The sequence below is a fragment of the Dromaius novaehollandiae genome, chromosome 27, assembly GCF_036370855.1.
Source record: "Dromaius novaehollandiae isolate bDroNov1 chromosome 27, bDroNov1.hap1, whole genome shotgun sequence".
In the NCBI taxonomy this organism is placed as follows: domain Eukaryota; kingdom Metazoa; phylum Chordata; class Aves; order Casuariiformes; family Dromaiidae; genus Dromaius; species Dromaius novaehollandiae.
In genome coordinates, this window is record NC_088124.1 from 1,553,798 (window position 1) to 1,574,057 (window position 20,260).

At 40.6% G+C, this 20,260-nt stretch overlaps 1 protein-coding gene across 2 annotated transcripts in view; it reads right to left on the bottom strand.

The window, feature by feature from the left end:
- The window catches only part of PPP1R12B (protein phosphatase 1 regulatory subunit 12B), a 126,458-nt gene that overhangs the window by 76,887 nt on the left and 29,311 nt on the right, over nucleotides 1-20,260 (bottom strand). For both annotated transcript variants that reach the window (XM_026101219.2, XM_026101221.2), the window contains exons 2-8: nucleotides 16,210-16,340; nucleotides 13,970-14,088; nucleotides 10,379-10,538; nucleotides 8,052-8,196; nucleotides 6,256-6,330; nucleotides 3,683-3,762; nucleotides 3,005-3,150 (exon numbers count right to left, since the gene is read on the bottom strand). In XM_026101219.2, the coding sequence (XP_025957004.2) occupies nucleotides 3,005-3,150; nucleotides 3,683-3,762; nucleotides 6,256-6,330; nucleotides 8,052-8,196; nucleotides 10,379-10,538; nucleotides 13,970-14,088; nucleotides 16,210-16,340 (856 nt within the window). The remainder of the gene's footprint in view (nucleotides 1-3,004; nucleotides 3,151-3,682; nucleotides 3,763-6,255; nucleotides 6,331-8,051; nucleotides 8,197-10,378; nucleotides 10,539-13,969; nucleotides 14,089-16,209; nucleotides 16,341-20,260) is intronic.

Consider the following 20,260-nt stretch of genomic DNA (forward strand, 5'->3'; position numbering starts at 1 on the left):
GGAAAGAGCTGTATCTGCAAGCAACATGACTGAAAGGAGTCAACTGCAGATGAAGGATAGGCGAAAGCACCTTGCACTGGCACAGTGAGAGATCGGACGATCACAGGCATCTTTGTCTTTAGTGTAGAACATCGCATTTTAATTTACTAAAATTTGAGCGATAAACATCATGAATTCCAATCAAAGGGAAACAGGTCAGGATTAGTTCCATCTCCCCAAAATGAGTTTGGTGAGACTGCAAACTTCGTTCTCTCTTTTGGTGTAACAAGGCCTTCCAAAACATGGCAGGAAATTTCAGTCTCAGATGTCATTTTTCTCAAGGGTTTTTTGAAGCATTTCGAGCTTCCCTGGCCTGCTTTAATTCACAGTAATCAACTATTGTAATAGATACTGTACAGAGTAAGGCTGTCCTTCCCCCAGCTAATGACCACAGACTGATCTCTCTCTTGGTTATATATAGCCCAGTGCAAAACTTCTAACTGTTCTTAAGATAAATAAAATGTCATTAAAGCACTTTGCTGCATTTGTCTGAAGAGCAACACAGATTGTAAGAAACACGGTACTCTGAGGCACTCCAGTAATTTCACTGCTCACCTCTTCAAATTTCATAACCTCCCCTATTCCCTGTAAACCCCACAAATCTAACACAATCTGAGACCCTTTAAAATTGTACTTCAAAACAAACTTCAGTATTATATTGTCAGCTTCTGCTTTGTCCCTGATTATGCTCAGTTAGCAAAGGAGTTCTAAACTCCTATTTTTCCTTTAAAGGGTTCACTCCTAATAAAGTTTTGCCTTTTTTTTTCTTCTTTAATTCTTAATCTGGACTTTAAACTCTTTAGGGCAATAACCCTCTTTGTCTGTCCAGCACTGCTCAGAACTACAAAGCCATGTAAATATTAAATATCAGAAGAAACTGAAGAGGCATATGAATGGGAGTAGAGACATAATTTCCATGTTTTCAAAAACAGACCTCCTGTATCCATGTAAGCATTGAAAATGTCTAGCAGATACAGTATAATCATTAAGATTGTATTTGAAACTCTGCTAATGCCAGTGACACCTACGATTTTTTATGAAAATAAATTTTTAACCCTACTTATCTTTGGAGGACGTTTTCACTTGTACTACACAAGGGATGATGATGTTTTCTAGTTGGGAACCTTTTTTTAAAAAGGGTACTGAACATGTGTACTCCATTTATATACGCAACAACTGACAACTATGTCCACAACCCCTTGGACAAATTCATGTTCATTTTCTTAGAGATTTGACAAGTTTATGGTGTAAGCTTCAATTCTGATTGAAATTTCTCCAAGAGGCCGATAATCTCTCTGGGAAAGGACAGCACAGGTAACAAGGCCTGAAGCCTGATCCTTAAGCTTTCTGTCTTCAAATTGATTTGGCTTCAGTACTTTGCAATAGATTAGTAGACTGTAATGTGCTTTGCTTAGTGAATTAATTCAATAAAAACACCCGCTCTGGCTTCGTACAAAATTTAATGCTGAATGCTGTAGCATTTCTCTTGCTAAAGGATCCCATGTTCTTCCTGAAACAATTAAACACCACATAACTCCACTTCTTACAGCTATATCGACTTTAGAGGTGTTTTGGTCAAGTCCTTGCCATGTTTACAAGAATTGGTACATCACTACACAGGGCTACTGTCTAGTAAAACACTGATTTATTGAGCAAATAAATGTGACTTCTACTACATGACTGCTTCTGCCACTGACTTCTCCACTACATTTGCTTGATTTACAAGCCAAAAGACTTTTCATCTTGTTACTGTCATACCCAAATAGCTTTTGTAACTACCAGCTCTGCAAAGATCAGCCAGGATTCTCAACAGCCCTCATACTGTGAGATAAACATCGTAATTCATACAATTAGAATACAGAGAACAATTTTACTGATACAAGCAGCAGGACAAAACTTTGAATTATACTTCTCTTGCAAGGATTTATTTAAGAGTATACTGAGATATAGGCCAAATAAGCTGATGTTAAAAGCAGTTTAATCATTAAACACGTCATAGTCTAAGATCTGTCTCTCTTTATAGAAATATTAAGTACAGGTATTGGCTTACTGCAATATTAAGGTTCTTCATTTAAACTATCCATGCTGCACATATATGCTGCTTAAACTAATTAAAGAAGCTTTGGAGATTATGGTAAAGGAATGGGATTGAAAGGAAAGGAATAGGATGTCAGCTATATGCTACAGTATAAAGCCTAACATCACTTGATGTACTTAACCCTTATTTTTCCACTGTTCTGCAAATTATTATACATTACAATCAGGAAAAAAAGAAAAGTTCCTTGTCTCTATAATTGCACAGAACAATTTCAGCTCTTCATTTCAGTGTTGTGATCCAAATACAGCAGATTACTACCTTCCCACATGTTCAGTTGCTTTTCTACAGTCTTGTGGTAACTGAAGTGTTCACCCTGATTCAGCCAAGTAAAATAAAAAAAAATTCTGTTGAAGAAAAGCTTATGCAATACTGTATTAGCTTAAATCCAAGTGAGCTGGAAGCAGAAGGTAAAATTCTATCCAAAGCTCCTTTCTGCTGATCTGGGAGACAGCAAGGAGAAAGGAAATACATTCCTTTTTCAAAAGAATAGCACTGGTTTGGAACACTGAGGAAATCAAAAGGGAGATGTTTTCATGATGTTAAAGGGTGTTACGGGCACTGTGTAAAAGGAGAAGAAAATTCTTCATTGCTTCAATGTCAGTCATTATGAACTTCTGCAAAGCGGAAGAGTTTGAATTTTTGATATTTTAAGGAAAATATTTTTAATAAATAATTTCAGGGGAAAGCCAAGGCTTTGACATTTAGAAAAAGCTTTCTAGTATACTAGCTATAGAGTTCACCATATGCTATACATTGAAAGAAAGACTTCAGGATGTCTTTAACAATTAAACAAATAATGCAGTTGTCAAACTGAGCCCCCATTACTGCTCTGCCAATGATTAAATCTGAGATTGCACTATGTCTTACCTGACTCCTTTTCAGCATCTGATTCTGAAACTTCATCTTCTTCAGCTTCCTCCTCCTCCTCAGAACTGGAACTGCTAGAGTCCTTGTTCTCTTCCTCCATTTCCATGGACTTCAGCGTATCTTCCTCATAAAGAATCTTCTCTTTGCTGAAAAAAAAATAGGAACTTTTAATGACTGCCAGGCAAGTAAGATATTTCTGCATTTTGCTTTTTAGAAACACATAAACATGATTTGCTACATATAGAACACGGAAAAGGACAAAAGCCATCTACAGACTCCACATCTGCATATCCAGCATTGCCCATTTGCTGCGGATTCCAACGCAAGTCTCACGTTTCCTAAGTTTGCAGGCATTTCTTCATCCAAAAAAATGGAGCGTCTCTGCCTAGGGCAACATAACCATCAGCCAGGCTGCACAGTTCTGTACAGCTGCAGCTGTGCTGTTCTCAGCCCAAAGGTCAAAACGATACTCAGTAAGAGCAGAGCCTGGGGAACCGAGCACCACCAGGCAACCGAGCACCCACGTCCTTGTTCAAGAATTTGAAAGAAACAATAAAATGAACATGAACAGCAATAATTTTTTTAAACCAGTTGAGGCAAGCTGACTGCTAACAGATGAAGCTTGGCTCCCAGGGCATTCTGCACAGCTCTTTGTCAATGAAGAGGAAAGAAACCTACTTTGTGAAGAGTCCGCTTTGAGGCTTGCCGTTCATGTCAGCTTCAATTAGTTTATTCCTCGTTTCCTTCTCACTTCGCAGCTGTCAAGAAGTCCAAGAAGATTGAAGAAAGAATCAAAATACACATCTTAACAAGCCACCTCAGCACAATCTGATAATTATCACAGCATAAGGTCAAGCCAGCCTTGTTAAATGAAAAATACCTGCCCTTATCGTAACTGTGGATGTGGCTTAACAAGCCAATTCAACAGATAACACATCCATAAGAGCACTGCATGTCTTGGACTGGAGCTCCATAAGGGCACAGCTACACACTGAGCATGTCCTTAGACTCAAGCTGCAATTTAATAAAACCTTCACCGAAATCTGCAGCAGTCACTGCTTGAGACCCAGAGACGCACGCTGACTTCCGCTGTACTGTCCTCAGTCTGCCCACACGCAGACGGTGCTCGAGGTCTGTCCACATGTATTCACGCGCACGTGAAATCAGCCTAGCTTCAGTTTAAAATCTGCTGCCTCTGTAGCTAATATTTACCTGCTCTCAGAGTAAAGTATTTAAGTCTGCCCTGAACAGGCAACTGATGGATCTCCCGTGAGGCTGAGTCACTTCTTATATCTCTCAAATTCTGGCACAAGCCATTGCACAAGAATACCCACGATCACCACAGCAACTGAAGTGTTTTGCTCAAGGAGCAGCAATGTGAATTGTACCAGCATCGACGGATAAAACAATAACTGCAAAATTTTATTGGTAGCATCTAGCACAGACACAACAGTTGAGGGGTTTTTTTTAAGGGGGAAAAAAAGGAATTGCAATTAGAGGCTTGTTTTCGAGTCTCTTTTTTGTGTCATGTCTAGTTTAGTTATTCTCCCTCTTTGGATAGAAGGAGCTGACGCTAGGCACATGGAGCAAAAGCTTTGCAAATTCTGAATGCATGAAAAGCTACATGGAGTCCAGTGCAGGACCAAAGTTTTGGGGCAGAGCATTTTTTAAAATGGACTAACCTGCAGGAGCACAGCAAAGGCAAGTGCAAGAAACAGCCTAGTCCATTCAAAGGAAATTCAGAAAACAAATTCCAAAACCAAAATGCCAAAACAAATCCAAATGAAACGTCTCCAGCAAACAAAATTCCCTTTCCACTCTAACAACAACATTATTTGGCAAGGGTGGTAGCATTTTGTTCTGATATACTTTCTGAATTTAAACTTTAAATTAAAAAAAACTGATTTGAGAGCCATTTTGAAAGTGAAAAAAACGTATGTGTTTTGGAACAGCCTGTTTTGTCCTTAATGGTTGCAACTTTTTTTACTTTAAATGACATAAACACATGATAAAATGACATTTCTGTCAAAAAATCATATTCACTGAAAAAAAACCGTGATCAAGTCTAGAGCCTTGTCTTCTTCCTAGTTCTACTACAGCTTGCTATATCATTTAACAAATTGGAAAGGCCTTTAGATAGTGCTACTATACAGAGAATAAGAGGGTTGCTGATCCCTGCTAAGGAGGTCCAAAAATGGGCTAGCAGGCACCTAAAAAAAATTCTGGTGGTTGTTCTGCTTTTTCTTTTCTCCTGAGGTATGTAGTTATCTGCAGAATCCTAGGGTAATGTAATAGGAGGAAATCCAAAATACAACACTGATAGTATTTATCAACACCTCATTTAGGGAGAAGCTTATTAATTTTTAAAAGGATTCTGTGAATGTTAAGGATGCTATTTAAGGATGACAGCAGCTGTGTTATGATCAGAGCTCGAGTTCTACCACCCACATTGTCAGTTCCTCAAAATACTTCACTTGGTTTTATCGGCAGCGTTCTCATTAAGGATGTTTCTAAAACCAACATTTTAAATGATACCTTACGATTTTTTTGTTTGTTTTTTTAAAGAAGGTTTGTTTGTTTCTTGGAAACAGCCAAATGAATTAATTGAGTAGATCAGATGAAAAAGAAAAGCAAGCAATCCTAAAACAACAGTGGGGCTTGATGACTGGCTTTACTTTGATCAAGATATTCTTTGCCTTCCTTCTTTTATGCCAGCTTTCTACTTATAACCCTTTCCAATATCTCCATGGCATTATGAAATGACAGTTTAATATGGTTTTTGAAACCACCGAATTTCAGTCTGCAACTCCCTGCAGTTTATAATTTCCTCTCAAAAGAAATCAAAAGTCTCACTACTTTAAGAAAGGGAGACACAGTAAAAACATCTCTTTCTCAACACTGACTCCATGCTTCTTAAATACAAAGTTGATGAGAGTAATTGTTAGCTTGCAAGCTCCCCAGCTTCAAAAGCCACTAAACAGCAATTCTGAAGCAGTGAATTGTACACACCTTAGAAGTTTACCAAATTCTGTACGTCAATAAGCTACTGACTTTCTTGAGAGAGTCATGCAGTTTTCTAGATTTCTAGGTATTAAAAACACTGGTGTAATTAAAGATTTCCCAATGACTAACATAAAAAAAAAAAAAGCTAGGCTTCAGCTTCATGCTTCTGTTGAGACTATAATTTTTAGAGAACACCCATGCATGAAAGGGTATTTGGAGAGACGGAAAATGATCATCCAGGAACTCACCACAGTCTGTTTCTTCTGCAGCATTTCTAAATGCTCAACCAGTCCTTCATCAGCCACGTCAAATGGCGTCTGGCCCTGATGACACATGCAATAAGAAAACAGAAGATGCTGTCCAAGATGCCATGCCAAGACGCTATTAATGCAAAGATGGCATTAATAGTCAAAAAGCACTCTACCAGTGAAGAACAAAACTGAACGTATTCTACATCCTCTCTCCCCAGAGGCTGGGTAGCAAACTCTCTTTTAGTTATTTCACTTTAGAGGAGGGAAAGCCAAGCGACGGTGATGGTATTTTTATTACGCAATCCATGATCAGACCAACCTTAATCATAGCAGTGCAGTTCCAAGATGTGCAGCCTGACGATCTGCTGCTACTCATTTCCAGGTTTCTAAAAGGCTCTTGAACTGAGGAGGAATATGATCAACCTGCTCTACTGTTTTATACTGTATTTGAACCCCCGATAGGCTGCCAATCATCAGCATGCCAAAAATTTAGGGACTATTTTCACATCCGTGGACATTCACAAACAAAACAAACCAGGGAAAATTTCTTTGGGGCATAAAACCAGAAATCCACTACAGTTTCAATGCAATTGAAGCTATAAGCAGCTTATTAACACATGAGTAATGAATGAAACCTGATGGCTAGTGACTGAATAAATACAGATTATCTGGGCCATCTGACCCAGACAGGTAAAAACACTTGACTAGACTGGGAACATCAAATAATTCAGTGCAGCAAATATAACTGTGTCTGTTTCTTTTCAGGTCTATCATTATACAACACGCTCATTCTGAATACTTTGAGAGAACACCTGATGGTATTTAAAACGAAACAAATCCCCCATATTTTGGATGCCAAAATGCTCACCATGCTAAAATGGCTCCTCCTCATAGAGCTATTTTTATATATATATATATATATAAAGATATATATCTTATATATAAGATATAAGAATATATATATGTATGTGTGTGTATATATATATAAAATACACGAGTTTCCAGGACAGAGAGATGTACTCACAGCATATAGTGCCACATTTCTCTTATCAAATTCTCTTGTCTACTCTCATTCCCTGATGCTGCTCCAAGTAAATACATCCCCAGTCTCCTACCGCAGAACCAGCCACAGCACAGCTCAACCAGCTGCAGCAGGAAGCAGTTCACAGACACTGCTTATACGTCGCAGCAGGGAGGGCAACACAAAAAGCACCCCTAGACAGGTCTGCTTCAACTCTTGAAAATCCATGGGTTCTTCAAGGAAACACCCCCATGCATTTAGATGGAGGGCTTTCTGCTAATATCCTACTTTTTTTCCCCGCCTCACTTCTCACAAACCTGAGCGAATTTTTCACTCTTCCCTGTTTATGAGAAAGACAGTAAAACAGGAAGGATTTAAAGCTGTCACTTTCTCCAGGGTTTGCTGGTTTTCAATAATTTGTACTTTAATATTAGCATATTATTTTGCACTCCACAACAGACCTTTTTGCTTAATTTATCAGGATTGTACTAAAGGAGGAAAACACAGATTAGCATCTATCCTTTCTCACAATCTCGGTCCTCAAGGCTCACCACTGGTTTTTTTTTTTTTTTTTTTTTTTAGGTAATACTTAAAATTTTTCTGCCTTCCTGTAGTAAAAATTCTTTGTTTTCTGGTGCTTTTAAATGCTCCATTGCATATGATATGAGAACGGCTCACCATGTAACCTTGCCACGCTGCTGGATTCAGGGATAGGTAATAAAACTTATACGCATCTCGCGTATAAACATGCCAGCATCTTGCACTTACTAACCAGTTTGTTTCTGATGTCCATATCGCACAGTGCCTCAGCCAAGATGGAGCAAGCTTCCTTCACTCCCCAGTGTGCAGCAGCATGGAGCGGTGTCCAGCCATCGTTGTCCTGGACATTCAAATTAAACCCAGCCTGGATCAAAAGCCTAAAGAAATAAGCAACATTGATTTCTGCCCATACGAGAATGACTCTGCACAGCAGAATTCAGACCGCGAGCCTTGGAGTAGGTGACATGGTAAATGATAAGCCAGTAGTTTCTTAACATGTTATTCATCTAAGCAATATCCCACTTCACATGTCCACAATCATAACAGAAAAGGGGGAGTATAACGAAAAGACAAGCGACTTCTCCTGCCACTGTGAAAGCCGTTGGAAAGTGTCTAGTTGGTGAGATTCCCTTTCAGCACGTCTTAAACTGAGAGAACACCTTAACTTCTAATCAGGCATTAATGGCCCCGTCTGAACTCCTGCTTGGATGGACAGGAGACACCACAATCTGTCAGGCACTAAGCAAATAAACAGCATTTCTGCGGACTGTAATCTCCGTAACAAGCAGCCAAGCACAGCACCTGGTATTAAAAGGACATTTAGTTACTGGAGTCAAGTGCTGGTTCTAGCAACGAAGGCGGCTACGCTGTAGGAACTGCCTGTAAGGAGACAACACAGGCAGGACAGAAAAGCAGAAAAGAAACAACCGTAGTCTAAAGCTTCGCAGGCGTATTTGCACTAGTGTGCAAGTGATCTGGTGAAAGCACTGAGCAGCTCATGTATCAAAACTGACTGTTATCCAGTTGCTTAAAATACTGAAGACCATCCCAAGGGAATTCTGCAAGTCCTGTGTAACCGCTACTGAAAATTTACATTGTGGGGTTTCCACCACGCAGAACTGCCTTCCTCCGGCACAGGGAAATCCTGCGTGACCCCGGAATGGTATTAACAGTTTTGAAACTCCTGCAGCTTTACACTGACGCATTATTGTGCTAAATAAAACACAGTCATCATATAGCAGAGCGTTTCTCTGTGAAAGAAATTTTAAATCAGGTGCTGACTTTATGTTGATTCTCCAGCTGGCAAAAGGGAGGAACATAGCTGTTAAGAGACTCAAGGTCACAGACGAATTCCATGTCTCATTTGAGAGTTAGCGAGCTCCTGGCTTTCAGCCCTTTTGGTGTAAGTCGCTGAAGCTTTATATTTGAACTTACAGGGCGGCCATAAAACACGCAGGAGCAAAACAGTATTAGCTCTCAGTGAGATCTGGTTACCATTATAATATTTAATGCCAAGGGGTAGCTGTCCAGAACCAGTCAGCTTGCAAACTGTGACTGCAGCTTTCATTGAGTACTGGAAATACAACTCTCCACCAGACCAACACCTCAATTTCAGGAGATACTAGATTTCTATTCGATATGAGCTGTGTTAAATTAGTGTTCCTGGGCACGGCACAGGCACAGACAGTTCCTTCCTCAGACAGCTTGTAACTCAATTATAAGCTCTAACAAATGCATATAAATAGGGATCACGGAGGACAAGGAAACTACTAAAGCTTGATAAGAAGCAGCGACTATACATCAAATCATGACACAAAAAACTATGAAATAAAGAATCAAGACAGATGATCATTTCCAAAAGTGTTTTAACCCAGACAACCGAGTAGCCTTGAAGATGTTTATGGGTAGCTCCACCCATACATAAAGAGCAGAGGAAAAAGCTTTGTTGCCGGAAACCTTAATTTGGCCTTACCTGTAGGGATATTAATGTTTTACTGCCAGGAAACATTACACCGGGCAAGTTTACTCTCATAATAAGCTTTTTAGCGTCAGAGCAGTAGAAGCAGAACCACTCTGTAGCGGGATCACTCCGCACTGCTGAAGGCTGCAAGAGCAGTAGCACTAAGTGCTAGGTGGCCGTGAGATAGGGGTGGGCACTGCATTTTTCCACCAGACTGACAAGTTGGTCATGCATGCTGTTGGGGTGCTCACAACTGTCACGGAGCATATAGGCTGAAATTACACATTTATCCCCCTAATACTGTTTAACCTGCTAGTCCTAATAGCTAGTGCTATTATTTGATGAGTGAAAAATCAAACCTTCTAATTTATGTGTCAGGCTCTGAAAAGCTTTCATCACTCTAAAGGCCTAGAGGAATGAAAAGGAATCTTGTAGCTCTTTCTAGGTGAAGCATTTATGGTTGGGCACGTAATTCTATAGAGTCCTTTGAGAAAAAGCAGCCTAAAAATCTCAGTACAAAACAAATCTCTCTCAACTATAAAGCTAGATAGGGCAACCACCCTTAATTCAATGCACCCACCATGGAAAGGAGTTCCTACCTCATGACTTCAGAATAGCCCTTTGCTGCAGCAACATGAAGAGCTGTGGCACCCGTTCGAGGCTGCTTTATGTCCTCTATTCTCCCACTGTTCAGCCACTGTCGGGCATCCTGTAGCATTTGCTGCTCCTCTTCTTTTCTTGCCAGGTCTAGGTCTACACCTAAGAAGGCCAAGCATAGAACAAGGGATTATCAAGTGAAAGTGCCCATGTATTTACTAAACCTACACAATGTTTTGCTTGCTATGCAGTATTAGTAATCTCTCCGTAATCCCCATATCAGCACAAACTTTTTCCAGGAGTTAGGAGAACTCATACATCACTGACAGATATTTCGAGGCTGTCTTAAAATAAAATTCTGAAAGTTGAGCCACTTGTTGCAAACCAGCCCAATTACCAAGCAGCTAAACTGTGAACCGATAACTATTCTAAATATACAGTGTCCCAGATTTAAATAATCAAGCCATGAACAACAGTTTTGCAAACTTAATTAAACAATAGTGTGAGTATAATCTACAGTGTAAATTTGGAGGGAAGACCCTCAGGCATCTCCAAGAACAGCAAAACCTCAGACATATATTTACTTAAAACTCAGTACAATCAGTTCGTACTGCTCCAGAGCCATTTATGCCATGCACAGAGAGAGGAATATTTAACCAATTACCCTGAGCAGTAAAGCAACAGATTCCTTAAAACAAAAAAAGCAGCATTTTTGGGATAGGCAGCAAAAAATTCTACTCTGATGGCATAAAAGATCTGCTTTAGAACAAGTTAGATCAAGTGAGTCCATTAGTACAGATGTTTGAGGCTTTCTGATAACAAGGGGGACGAGTTTCCCACACTAGCAAACGACTGTTACTAATGCGGAGAGGCCAGGTGGTTCTGGCTGATGGACTGCTTCAACTGTCACTAAACCAACAAGAGGCAAAACTATTTCAGCCTTGTTTTAGTAAGTGGATATGACAAACTGAAGAATTTTTCATGTTAATGAGGTCATGTAAGGATGGCATACCAATCAGCAGTATAGTAGAGCTTCCATACAATGACAGACTAAACAGGCAAGGGCTCTTCCACTCAAGAAAAATATGAAGGGGCATATGACAAATTCTCTAAAAATGAAGAATGGTGGTGAAGTGCAACTATCCCTAGGGATTAGTTCTCTCAGTGTAAGAACAAGATGATTCCCAGTGAAATTATCAGGCATTAGGTTTAAAGCAGAGCAGAAAACAAACAAAAAACCCCCCACTTATCAACTCAGAATCTTACGAAACCCACTGCAGCAGGATGCTGCAAAGATTAAAATCCAAATGGCTTCAAAATGAGGATTAGACAAATTCACAGAGGAGTAGCAGTGCATCTGTGACTACTGAACAGAATGCTACACATGCTAAAATTTTCCAAGGAGAACTGTGCAACTTCATGAAACAGAAACCCACTGGGGATTCATAAGCACACAGAAAGCCCGTGTGGCTCAGGAATTCCCTAAGGCTTGGTGGTTGGAAGCTGGGAAAATGTTAAGAGGAGGAATCATACACACTTATCCTGTTCTTACAGTTTGCCCTCGGCATCTGCTTTTAGCTACTGTTAAAGACAGGCTACAGAGCTAGGTGGACACTTATCTGACATTTATAACACATTTATTCCAGCAATTATGATCCTTTTAAAGTGTGCCAGTGGAAAGCTTCTCAGTGGAGACAGATGGTTGTTTTAGGGCATGCTAGCAGGATACCACTAATGTGGCGAAGCAATAAAAAAGCCAAGCATAATCCTAAGAAGTGTCAGGCAAAATATCTGCAATAGAGACCAAATTACTGCCTTGTAAGGTCTCAACCATGTTACTACCATGTACAGCTCTTATTACCCACTTGAAAGAGAGACAAGTTCATACTGACATAAAGAAAGGCTCTCTATTTTCCTGGTCACTCAAGGTAGCCTGATTGCTAAGAGGAGAGAGAAGTGGTTTGGACAGCCCAGTAAAGTGAAGGCTGGCTGCAGACAGAAATCTGCTCTTTAAATAGGTGAACAGAGTAAACAAATGCAAAGAACTATTTAAGCTTTTCTCGAGGTGGGTTGGCGGAAGGAGGAAGGGAACAGAGAATAAGCTAGTCAAAAACACCACTAGGCCAGAAACTGAAAATTTTCTATTTGCCAGAAGGAATGTGATCCTACACCAAATTTCCAGTAGAGGCAGTTGGACAAATAACACAACTGGCTTTCAGCTAGACAGCTACAAACTCATCAATGGTGCAGTAATATAGCTGACAAAAGTAGCAAGTGACTGGTCTCTTCCTAACTACACCTGAAAATAACTTCAAAAATAAAGTAACTGCCACGCACCAAGCAGAATACATAGGTTAGAGAGGACTGGATTCTTTCCACTACACAAACAACCCCAGCACCAACCTAGAATAATTTACATTGGAAGGGACCTTTGTGGGTCTCCAGCCTGACTCCCTGCTCAAAGCAACTTCAAAGCCAGATCAAGTTGCTCAGGGCTGTATGCAGTTGATTTTTGAATACCTCTACTGATGGCGGTTACATGAATTCTCTGGGTCACAGGGTCCAGGACTGTACTGCTTTCCTGGGAAATATTTTTTTTGCCTTTATATCTAGTCAGTACTTCCCTTGCTCAAACTTGTGATTTTTGCCTCTCATCCTGTCACTCTGAGAAGAGTCTGGCTTCATCATCCTTATAATCCCCTTCAAGCTAGTGGAAGGTAGCAACTAGACCCTCCCTGTCAGCCGTCTCTTCTCAAGGCTGAATGTGTAGCCCATAACTCCGCAACGCGGCTACATTGGATAATTTGGTTCATATCTGCCCAATTTGTCTCCTACTGTTTCATTACTTCCCAGTAAGTTTAGGTAAATGCATTCTTCAGAAACACTCTTGATGAACTTCCTGGACAGCCTTTCTTCCTGGTTAGGCTTTCTTCCTATGCAAATATACACACACCTAACCCCCTAGAGATGAGCACAAAAAAAATTTTACACTGGTGAAGCATTTCTAAATTTTGACACAAGATGCGCTGTTCAAGTCACTTGTAGCAGTGATGTTTTTGTAGGGACAGCACAAACAACAGCACCTCAGAAAGGCACATCTGGTGAGAAAAGGGGAAGCAGCAGAGCAGACAGGGTACAGAAGAAGTCTAGGGAAGGATCAGGATAAAACAGGTCAGTCCAGGCCAGATGCATTCATTTCCTGGTCTCCACCTTTGTCAGGGATATGGATCTTGCCTCAGTATTATTTTATCAATTTTTGGTGAAACAAGAACATTCACTGATGCCGGAATTCAGAATTAAACCTCACTTTGAAAGTATATGGATCAAACGGATCAACTTTCAGTATTGTGGTGTCTTGCTTTGAAGAATCCTACTAAGAGGGACAGAGAACGCACATTGAGCTTTTGTTATGTTGCGCCACAAGCCTTCTGCACTTGCTTTAATGCTCTGCTACCAAAGCAAAATCCTTCTGCTGACTCTTGGGTCAGATTTCAGCTCTCTGTATCTCTAGACAGACAGTTAGCCTATAGAATTCCCTTTTAGAAACTCATACAGGTCCAACGCACACATTGTCCACCCCACTGCCAATTTACCTTGTTTCTTTACTTGTTCCAGAAGCAGGTCCTTCATGGCTGCTTCCTCTGCGATGTCAGACGGGACTTCACCTTCGCTGTTCACAGCAGCCACATTGGCTCCATGACTAATTAAGTACCTGCGTGAATGAGACCAAAGTATTAGACCTTGTGAACAGGCTTCAGTGCAACTTGCACAGTAAATCAAGTGGCAGAACAAAATACTTATTTTTCTTATTCAAGTTCAATTATCAAACAAGTGTTCCATATACTTAGCAAATTTCTAGTCTAAAGATGTTCACTGTTAACTGCAAGGTCCTCCCTTCTCTGCTCAGTGGCTCATGCTAATAGTTTCTGTTTCTCTACAGCCAGTTAAATCTCCTAGTTCTTGTACTAAGATGATATGTTATTCTTGTTTTTTTTAAAAGGAAATGAGAGCAGAAAAGACAAGCCTTCATTTTCTTTTTTTTCCACTTGTCTCTTTACAACTAGATCAAAAGTTTGTTCAAGAGCAAGTAATGTCTCGTTCAGCCTGTTAATCTTGTCACAAGTACAACCCTGGGATGTACAGGAAGTATCTATTTAAACACATAAATCCAGGAGGGTAAGGTAGGAAAAAAATTTTGGTTGGTTTTGAATTTATTGTCACTTCCTTTCAGAAATACTTGCTAGTATTCAAATTGTGGTAACTTTTTGGTAGCTGTGGTGGCCTGAATATATAAATGCAGGAGGTTTTGTAAAGGAGAGTAATATATCTTATTAGAACAACTAGCATTTTGGGAAAAAATAAATTGATACAGGATCACCCAAAGTCAAGAGTAAGAGTTGACCCAGGAGGAGTACAACACAGAAATAACTGAGCTGCAGATCTTTCTTTGGATCTCTTTTTGTGGAGGATAATCTTGAGCAATGTTATTGTTTTCCTGTATTTTTCTAGCTTATGATGCAGCCTTCATTTCATGAAAAGACTTCAACCAGGAAACTACCACTTAAGTGTGCCAATTCTTTGGTTCCAGTTATTCCACCACTCCAGGTCATAGATTTGAGCAACTCTCAAAATCTCAGAGCCACTTACTGGTGCACAAGAACAAGTCTGGTATCAGTATCTTCTCCAGGACAAGCAGAACATTAGTCCTATGTGAGCATAATGAATGCTCAGATCAGTTGCAGAATATTACTTCAATCCTTGAAATCAGTAAGTCTGCCAAGAAGAGTCAAATTTTTGTTGGGAGTCACTTATAGTAGGTTACTGACTCACTTTAAACATCAACTGGACAAAAGTCAGCTATATTTACTGTCTCTTCTTTTATACGTACATATATTTTTAGAGTGCTGGTCCTTACCAGATTATATAATCTCTCTATGGCAGGCCACAGAATTTCACCTCACTATATCCATACTGAGCCTAGTAACTTGTGTTGTAAATAAAACACAAAAAACATAACATAATGCTTTCATTTTAAGTGGGTTCATTAACAGGTAGTTACTTTTATCTACTCCTCCATCTTTGCCAGACAGTATGCAAGGAGCGGAAACATAGGATCTGAATTTGAAGAAAAAGAAATGATGTTGTTAGCATATTGGTGACTCCGAAGCCCAGAACATTGCACTTTTCTCTCTAAACACTCCAAACATAATTTGAGGACTGCTCCCATCGGTCTATCTACGTTAAGAAAACCTAGTCACTTTGCAAATCCTCAGAACAAGGGTAAATCCATCTCTGAACTACTTTATACTGTGCAATGCATCTAACGTTTGCAGTTTACACCAGAATAGCTATACAATTACACTAGCACACATTTCTGTATCCATGCAAGTACAGAATTACTTTTGGTTAGAGAAGTAAAATCCCAAACCCCTCTTACGTAACATTTAACATTGTACTTGGGTTCCCTGCTGATGTAAGTGCGCAGCAAAGTAACTCCGCAGCAGTGGAACTGCGCTTCATTGCACTTCTCTACACATTTACGTGCCTGCCTGTCAGCCACCGTGTTTCCCTTTTGCTCGGCATGTTTTTAGCTAAAGCATCTGATATTTCTATACAGCATTTTAATGGGATCAGCAAGAGGCAACCAGTGCAGGTTCCACCTTAACCTTGACAAATTAAGGGTTCGGTTACAGGAGAAATGCATCTTCTCCATTTTCTTTGCTTCCAAGATGTTCCATGAGTCACAGAGCAACAAACAGCTATAGGTACCTGCTCCAAGGAGGAGGATGCAGAACGTGCTATAAATACCCACAACCGCCTGAAACTCACTCACTCTGCTATGTTCAGATAGCCACACGATGCCACTGCATGAAGAGGGGTCCAGCCCTCATTATCCTGCTGGTTCACGTTGGCTCCGTTTTCTACGAGGAACTTCACCATGTCCAGGTTCTCATCTATACAGGCCTGAGGGAGAAGGGGGCGGGGGGGACACGAAGGGAAGGGAAGGAATGAAGGGAAGAGAGAAAAAAAAAAAAGTGATGGTGTTAAATCAAGTGAACAACTTTCATTTGCAGTTTATCAGCAGCAGAGAATTCCTGGGCTGAATTTCCCACACTATCATGAAGGCGTGAAATAATGTAAAATTATTTCAGGGCATTCAAAAAATTAATTGCAACTCAGAGTTCCCAGGTGGGCAACCTCTAAACTTGCTCAAGCTTTGCTTCAGACCAATTGATCCCTTTTGCTTTCTCTCTCCCACAGTGTTATCTCCCCGCAGCGGGGCAAACACTGTAAAATGATAAATCTGTATTAGTCTTAGGTATGGCATCAAATTCCTTTAAGCGAGGCAAGTTGTGTATTTATTTAGATTATGCTGTTCCCCCCAAATGTCAGTGAAATAATGTCAAAACAGTCATTAAAATGAGATATGGCTAGTGGTAGGGCTGGGCACAGAAAGTATGATTTCAAGAAAACAGAGTAAATCAGAACGTCTCTATACTGGATAATGTCCTTTACAGACACCTTTAAGTAGTCCTTTACAGAAGTGACAGCATAAAAAAGGAGAGAACACAAAATGACACTTTTAGTTTAACTTCTTTTTTCAGAAGTATCTATTCATTTTCCAGACTATAATAAAGCACAACTTTTCCTGCTAACACCACAGAACCAACGAGCTATTGAAGAGAAACGGCATCCTTTGCTAGTCGCTGTGCTAATTCCAGAGACGGCATTTACAGAATCCTACTTAGCTTTGAGGTTGCTGGAAGAAAACCCAGCCGGTTTTTCATGTCTCAGCACTTCTCTTCAGTGGAATTCCTCCTTCCTCGAATTCCTGGCTACAGCACATTCTGCGTTTCACTTACGGTTCACTGAAGGCTGCTATTTAAGGATGAGCTGGCAATTTAATAAATATGTCCAAATGCAATTGCACCAAGCATGACTAGGAGGCAAAAGGGCTGGCTTTTACTTTGTGTTCATCTACAGGCAGAAAAGCAGGTCCTCGTTATTAGAGATGGAATCGGCTTGGTCAAAATTGCTCCAAAATGCAGCACTTGATCCTTTTACATAACTTGATGTGGGTACATCTATCAGCTATGGAAGTCAGATGACTTCAGATGATCCTTCTTCTAAAATGAGCAACACTGACTATCTATTCCTATCTCGTTAGAGGCAAGTAATGAAAAGGAGGAAATTTTTGTATTTAACAAAAGAAAAAAAAAGATAATCCTGTATTTTCTAACATGTCCATCTAAGCTGCACTGCCCTAAACCAGCCGATCATACTCTTACTTGATATTTGTGTTGCAAGTGAAAACCCAAACCAGACTTTTACAGTGCACGCACAAGTTATTCATACATTTGTTTGGTTCACAAGTAGCTATCCAAAAGGTCAGCTTTTAATTTTCTTTCCTTCAAAGGCAGCATGCTCTGGAAACTTCAATGGCAGTATAGCTACTTGGCAAATCCCAGAAAACGCTGGGTACGTCCACCATGCTAGCGAAGGAGACCCACGGAGCAGACTCAAGCACCCAGATCCAGACTGCGTCTGTGCTCAAGCGTGAATGCTTCCTGCCTCTGTTTTAGGCTGCTTTAACTCACTCCTTGCCAGAAAAAGTGCAGGCATAACTCTAGAAGTGGGTTGCTCCCAGGACTACTCCAGAAACAGAACGGATGAGACCACACCTGGTTTGGCTCCATCTACCCTGCTCGGTCCTCCAAGACTCCCAAGCCCTCAGGCACAAAATCCCCGTTCCATTCGGTAAACCCAGGTCTGGGGGGCCTTCTCTTAGATTATTTCAGACACTAAAACTGGAGAAAAACATCCAACCCCTCACTTTTAATTAAGTCTTGGGGCCTGAAAGGCATCACATTTTGCTCAGAGCAGGATATCCGAGCCAAATATTTCTGCTGTACCTGCCAGGCACGGGGGAATGAATGTGCGCCCCGTATGCAAGTGATTCATTTCAGGACATGCTCTAGAAGACAGGCACTCCAGATTTCCTTAATCCTGCAATTTATGCAAACATATTTTTTCTTATGACTTATGCCCTTAACAATGCATTCAAATGTAGTAAACAGGTAAAGCACGCAACGCACACAGAGCAAACTAGCCATCCCATCCTCGTTCAAGGAGTGATTTTTAGGAAGCGTGAGTCTGAGCCTACAAAATTCAGAGCTGGCCTGTACTTCATTGCAAGCCATATTTCGTGTGATATAGTTCAAGTTTTCCCCAAAAAACCTCAAATAAGTTACGCTTACTGCTTTACTGATGAATTATTTACATTTTTGACCTAGGAACACAACCATTACACATTGTGTTTTAAATAACACCAGTTTCATCTAGAAATGTATTGCTCTATGAATAACCAAGACAAGTTTGTCCATGCAATGGTTTCTTTTGAGGACCATCACTTCTGGCAGACTGAAAAGTTAGAGCTTCAGAGGAAAATTTTATCGGTGCCGCTCTGACAAAACAGCCAGGTAGAAATTTCACACCTGTGCATACTTAGTGCTAAATGCCGTATTGTTTTTGAGTATTACCTGCAGCTTAAGTGCAAATCTAAATTTAGACTCAAGAATGTTTTCATACTGTGAGCTTAGTACGTAGTTGATAGATAATTATATTTACATCATTTATCATTCAAGCCACACAAATAGCTACCACCCACTACATCTGCACATACTGGGAACAGGCCAAGAGCAGAGAACAATTTTCCCTCAAGCCACTGGATTGCCTGGGCTCAGAAAAAATATCTGTTGAGATGCGAGAAAAGAAACCCCCGCACATTCTTTCAGATCACTGCCCGGGATCGGCCTTGCTCTCCCGCCGGTCCGTGTCCGGCGTGGTTCCCGCGGAACGCACGCGAGAAACAGCAGGGATAACAGGATAAATCCCCACCTGTTCCCACAAAGAAATCGGCAGTAATTCGATTCGCCTGGCTGCTGGAGGCAGAGAACGATGACAAAGTGACAAAGCTACGGGGGTGCTGACAACCGCAGGCATAAATTCACTCGCTTCCCCAAAGGAGCCGTAACCGGAGTGTTTTCACACTTTTGCTCCTCGACTCTGCCGGGAAGAAAAGGTTGGGCATAGAGGTGTGTTAAGGCCTTAGCGGAGCAGCAACGTAGCGTTTAATATCTAAGAAAAATAACCCTCTCTCCACCCTTCCGCCCCTTGAAAAGCTGCTGTTCACGCTGTGAACAAGCAACGTGACGCTGCTCGGCAAATATTTATTTTAGTGTTATTAGTGACTTATGAGAGCAGAAATGAGCACCGGGTCGAGCAGCGTGAACCATGTGTTAAGGAACTGAGGCTGAGTTAAGATTAGCAGGCATGACTCCTTGCCTGCCACAAATACCAAAACGTAGGAATTGATTTTTGTGAGGAATGTTACATCATACTAATTATATCGACCACAATTTTGGAAAGTGCCGTATGTCAAAAATTGGCATTCAAAAAGCCAGGTACTGAATAATCCCCATCCGCTCCTGAAAATCCCGCTGCTTTCGTCAGAAAGTATCAGGCATAGATTTATTTGCATCATTTTTTTTAGTTAGATGTCCTAAAAGGATGCTGCTCGCCCTACAAGGATGCTGCTCGTATTTTAATACGCGGTAACATACTTAGCCCGTCTTGGAGCAAGGATTAGGAAGACAGCCATCAGGATAACGAGCAAACGCAGCAAGTGTAAAGCCCTTCCAAACCTCAAGAAGGTTTAAAAATACATATAACAGCGATGAGATTAAATGGCCTCTTTCAGCAGTTGCGATCTGTCTTTACGCACGCTTTCAAGTATCAACTGAGTTACCGCGTCGACTCAGAAGTCGTATTCGTATGCACGTTATCGGTATTAATAGTTTCATACATGAGATCATTTTACCGGG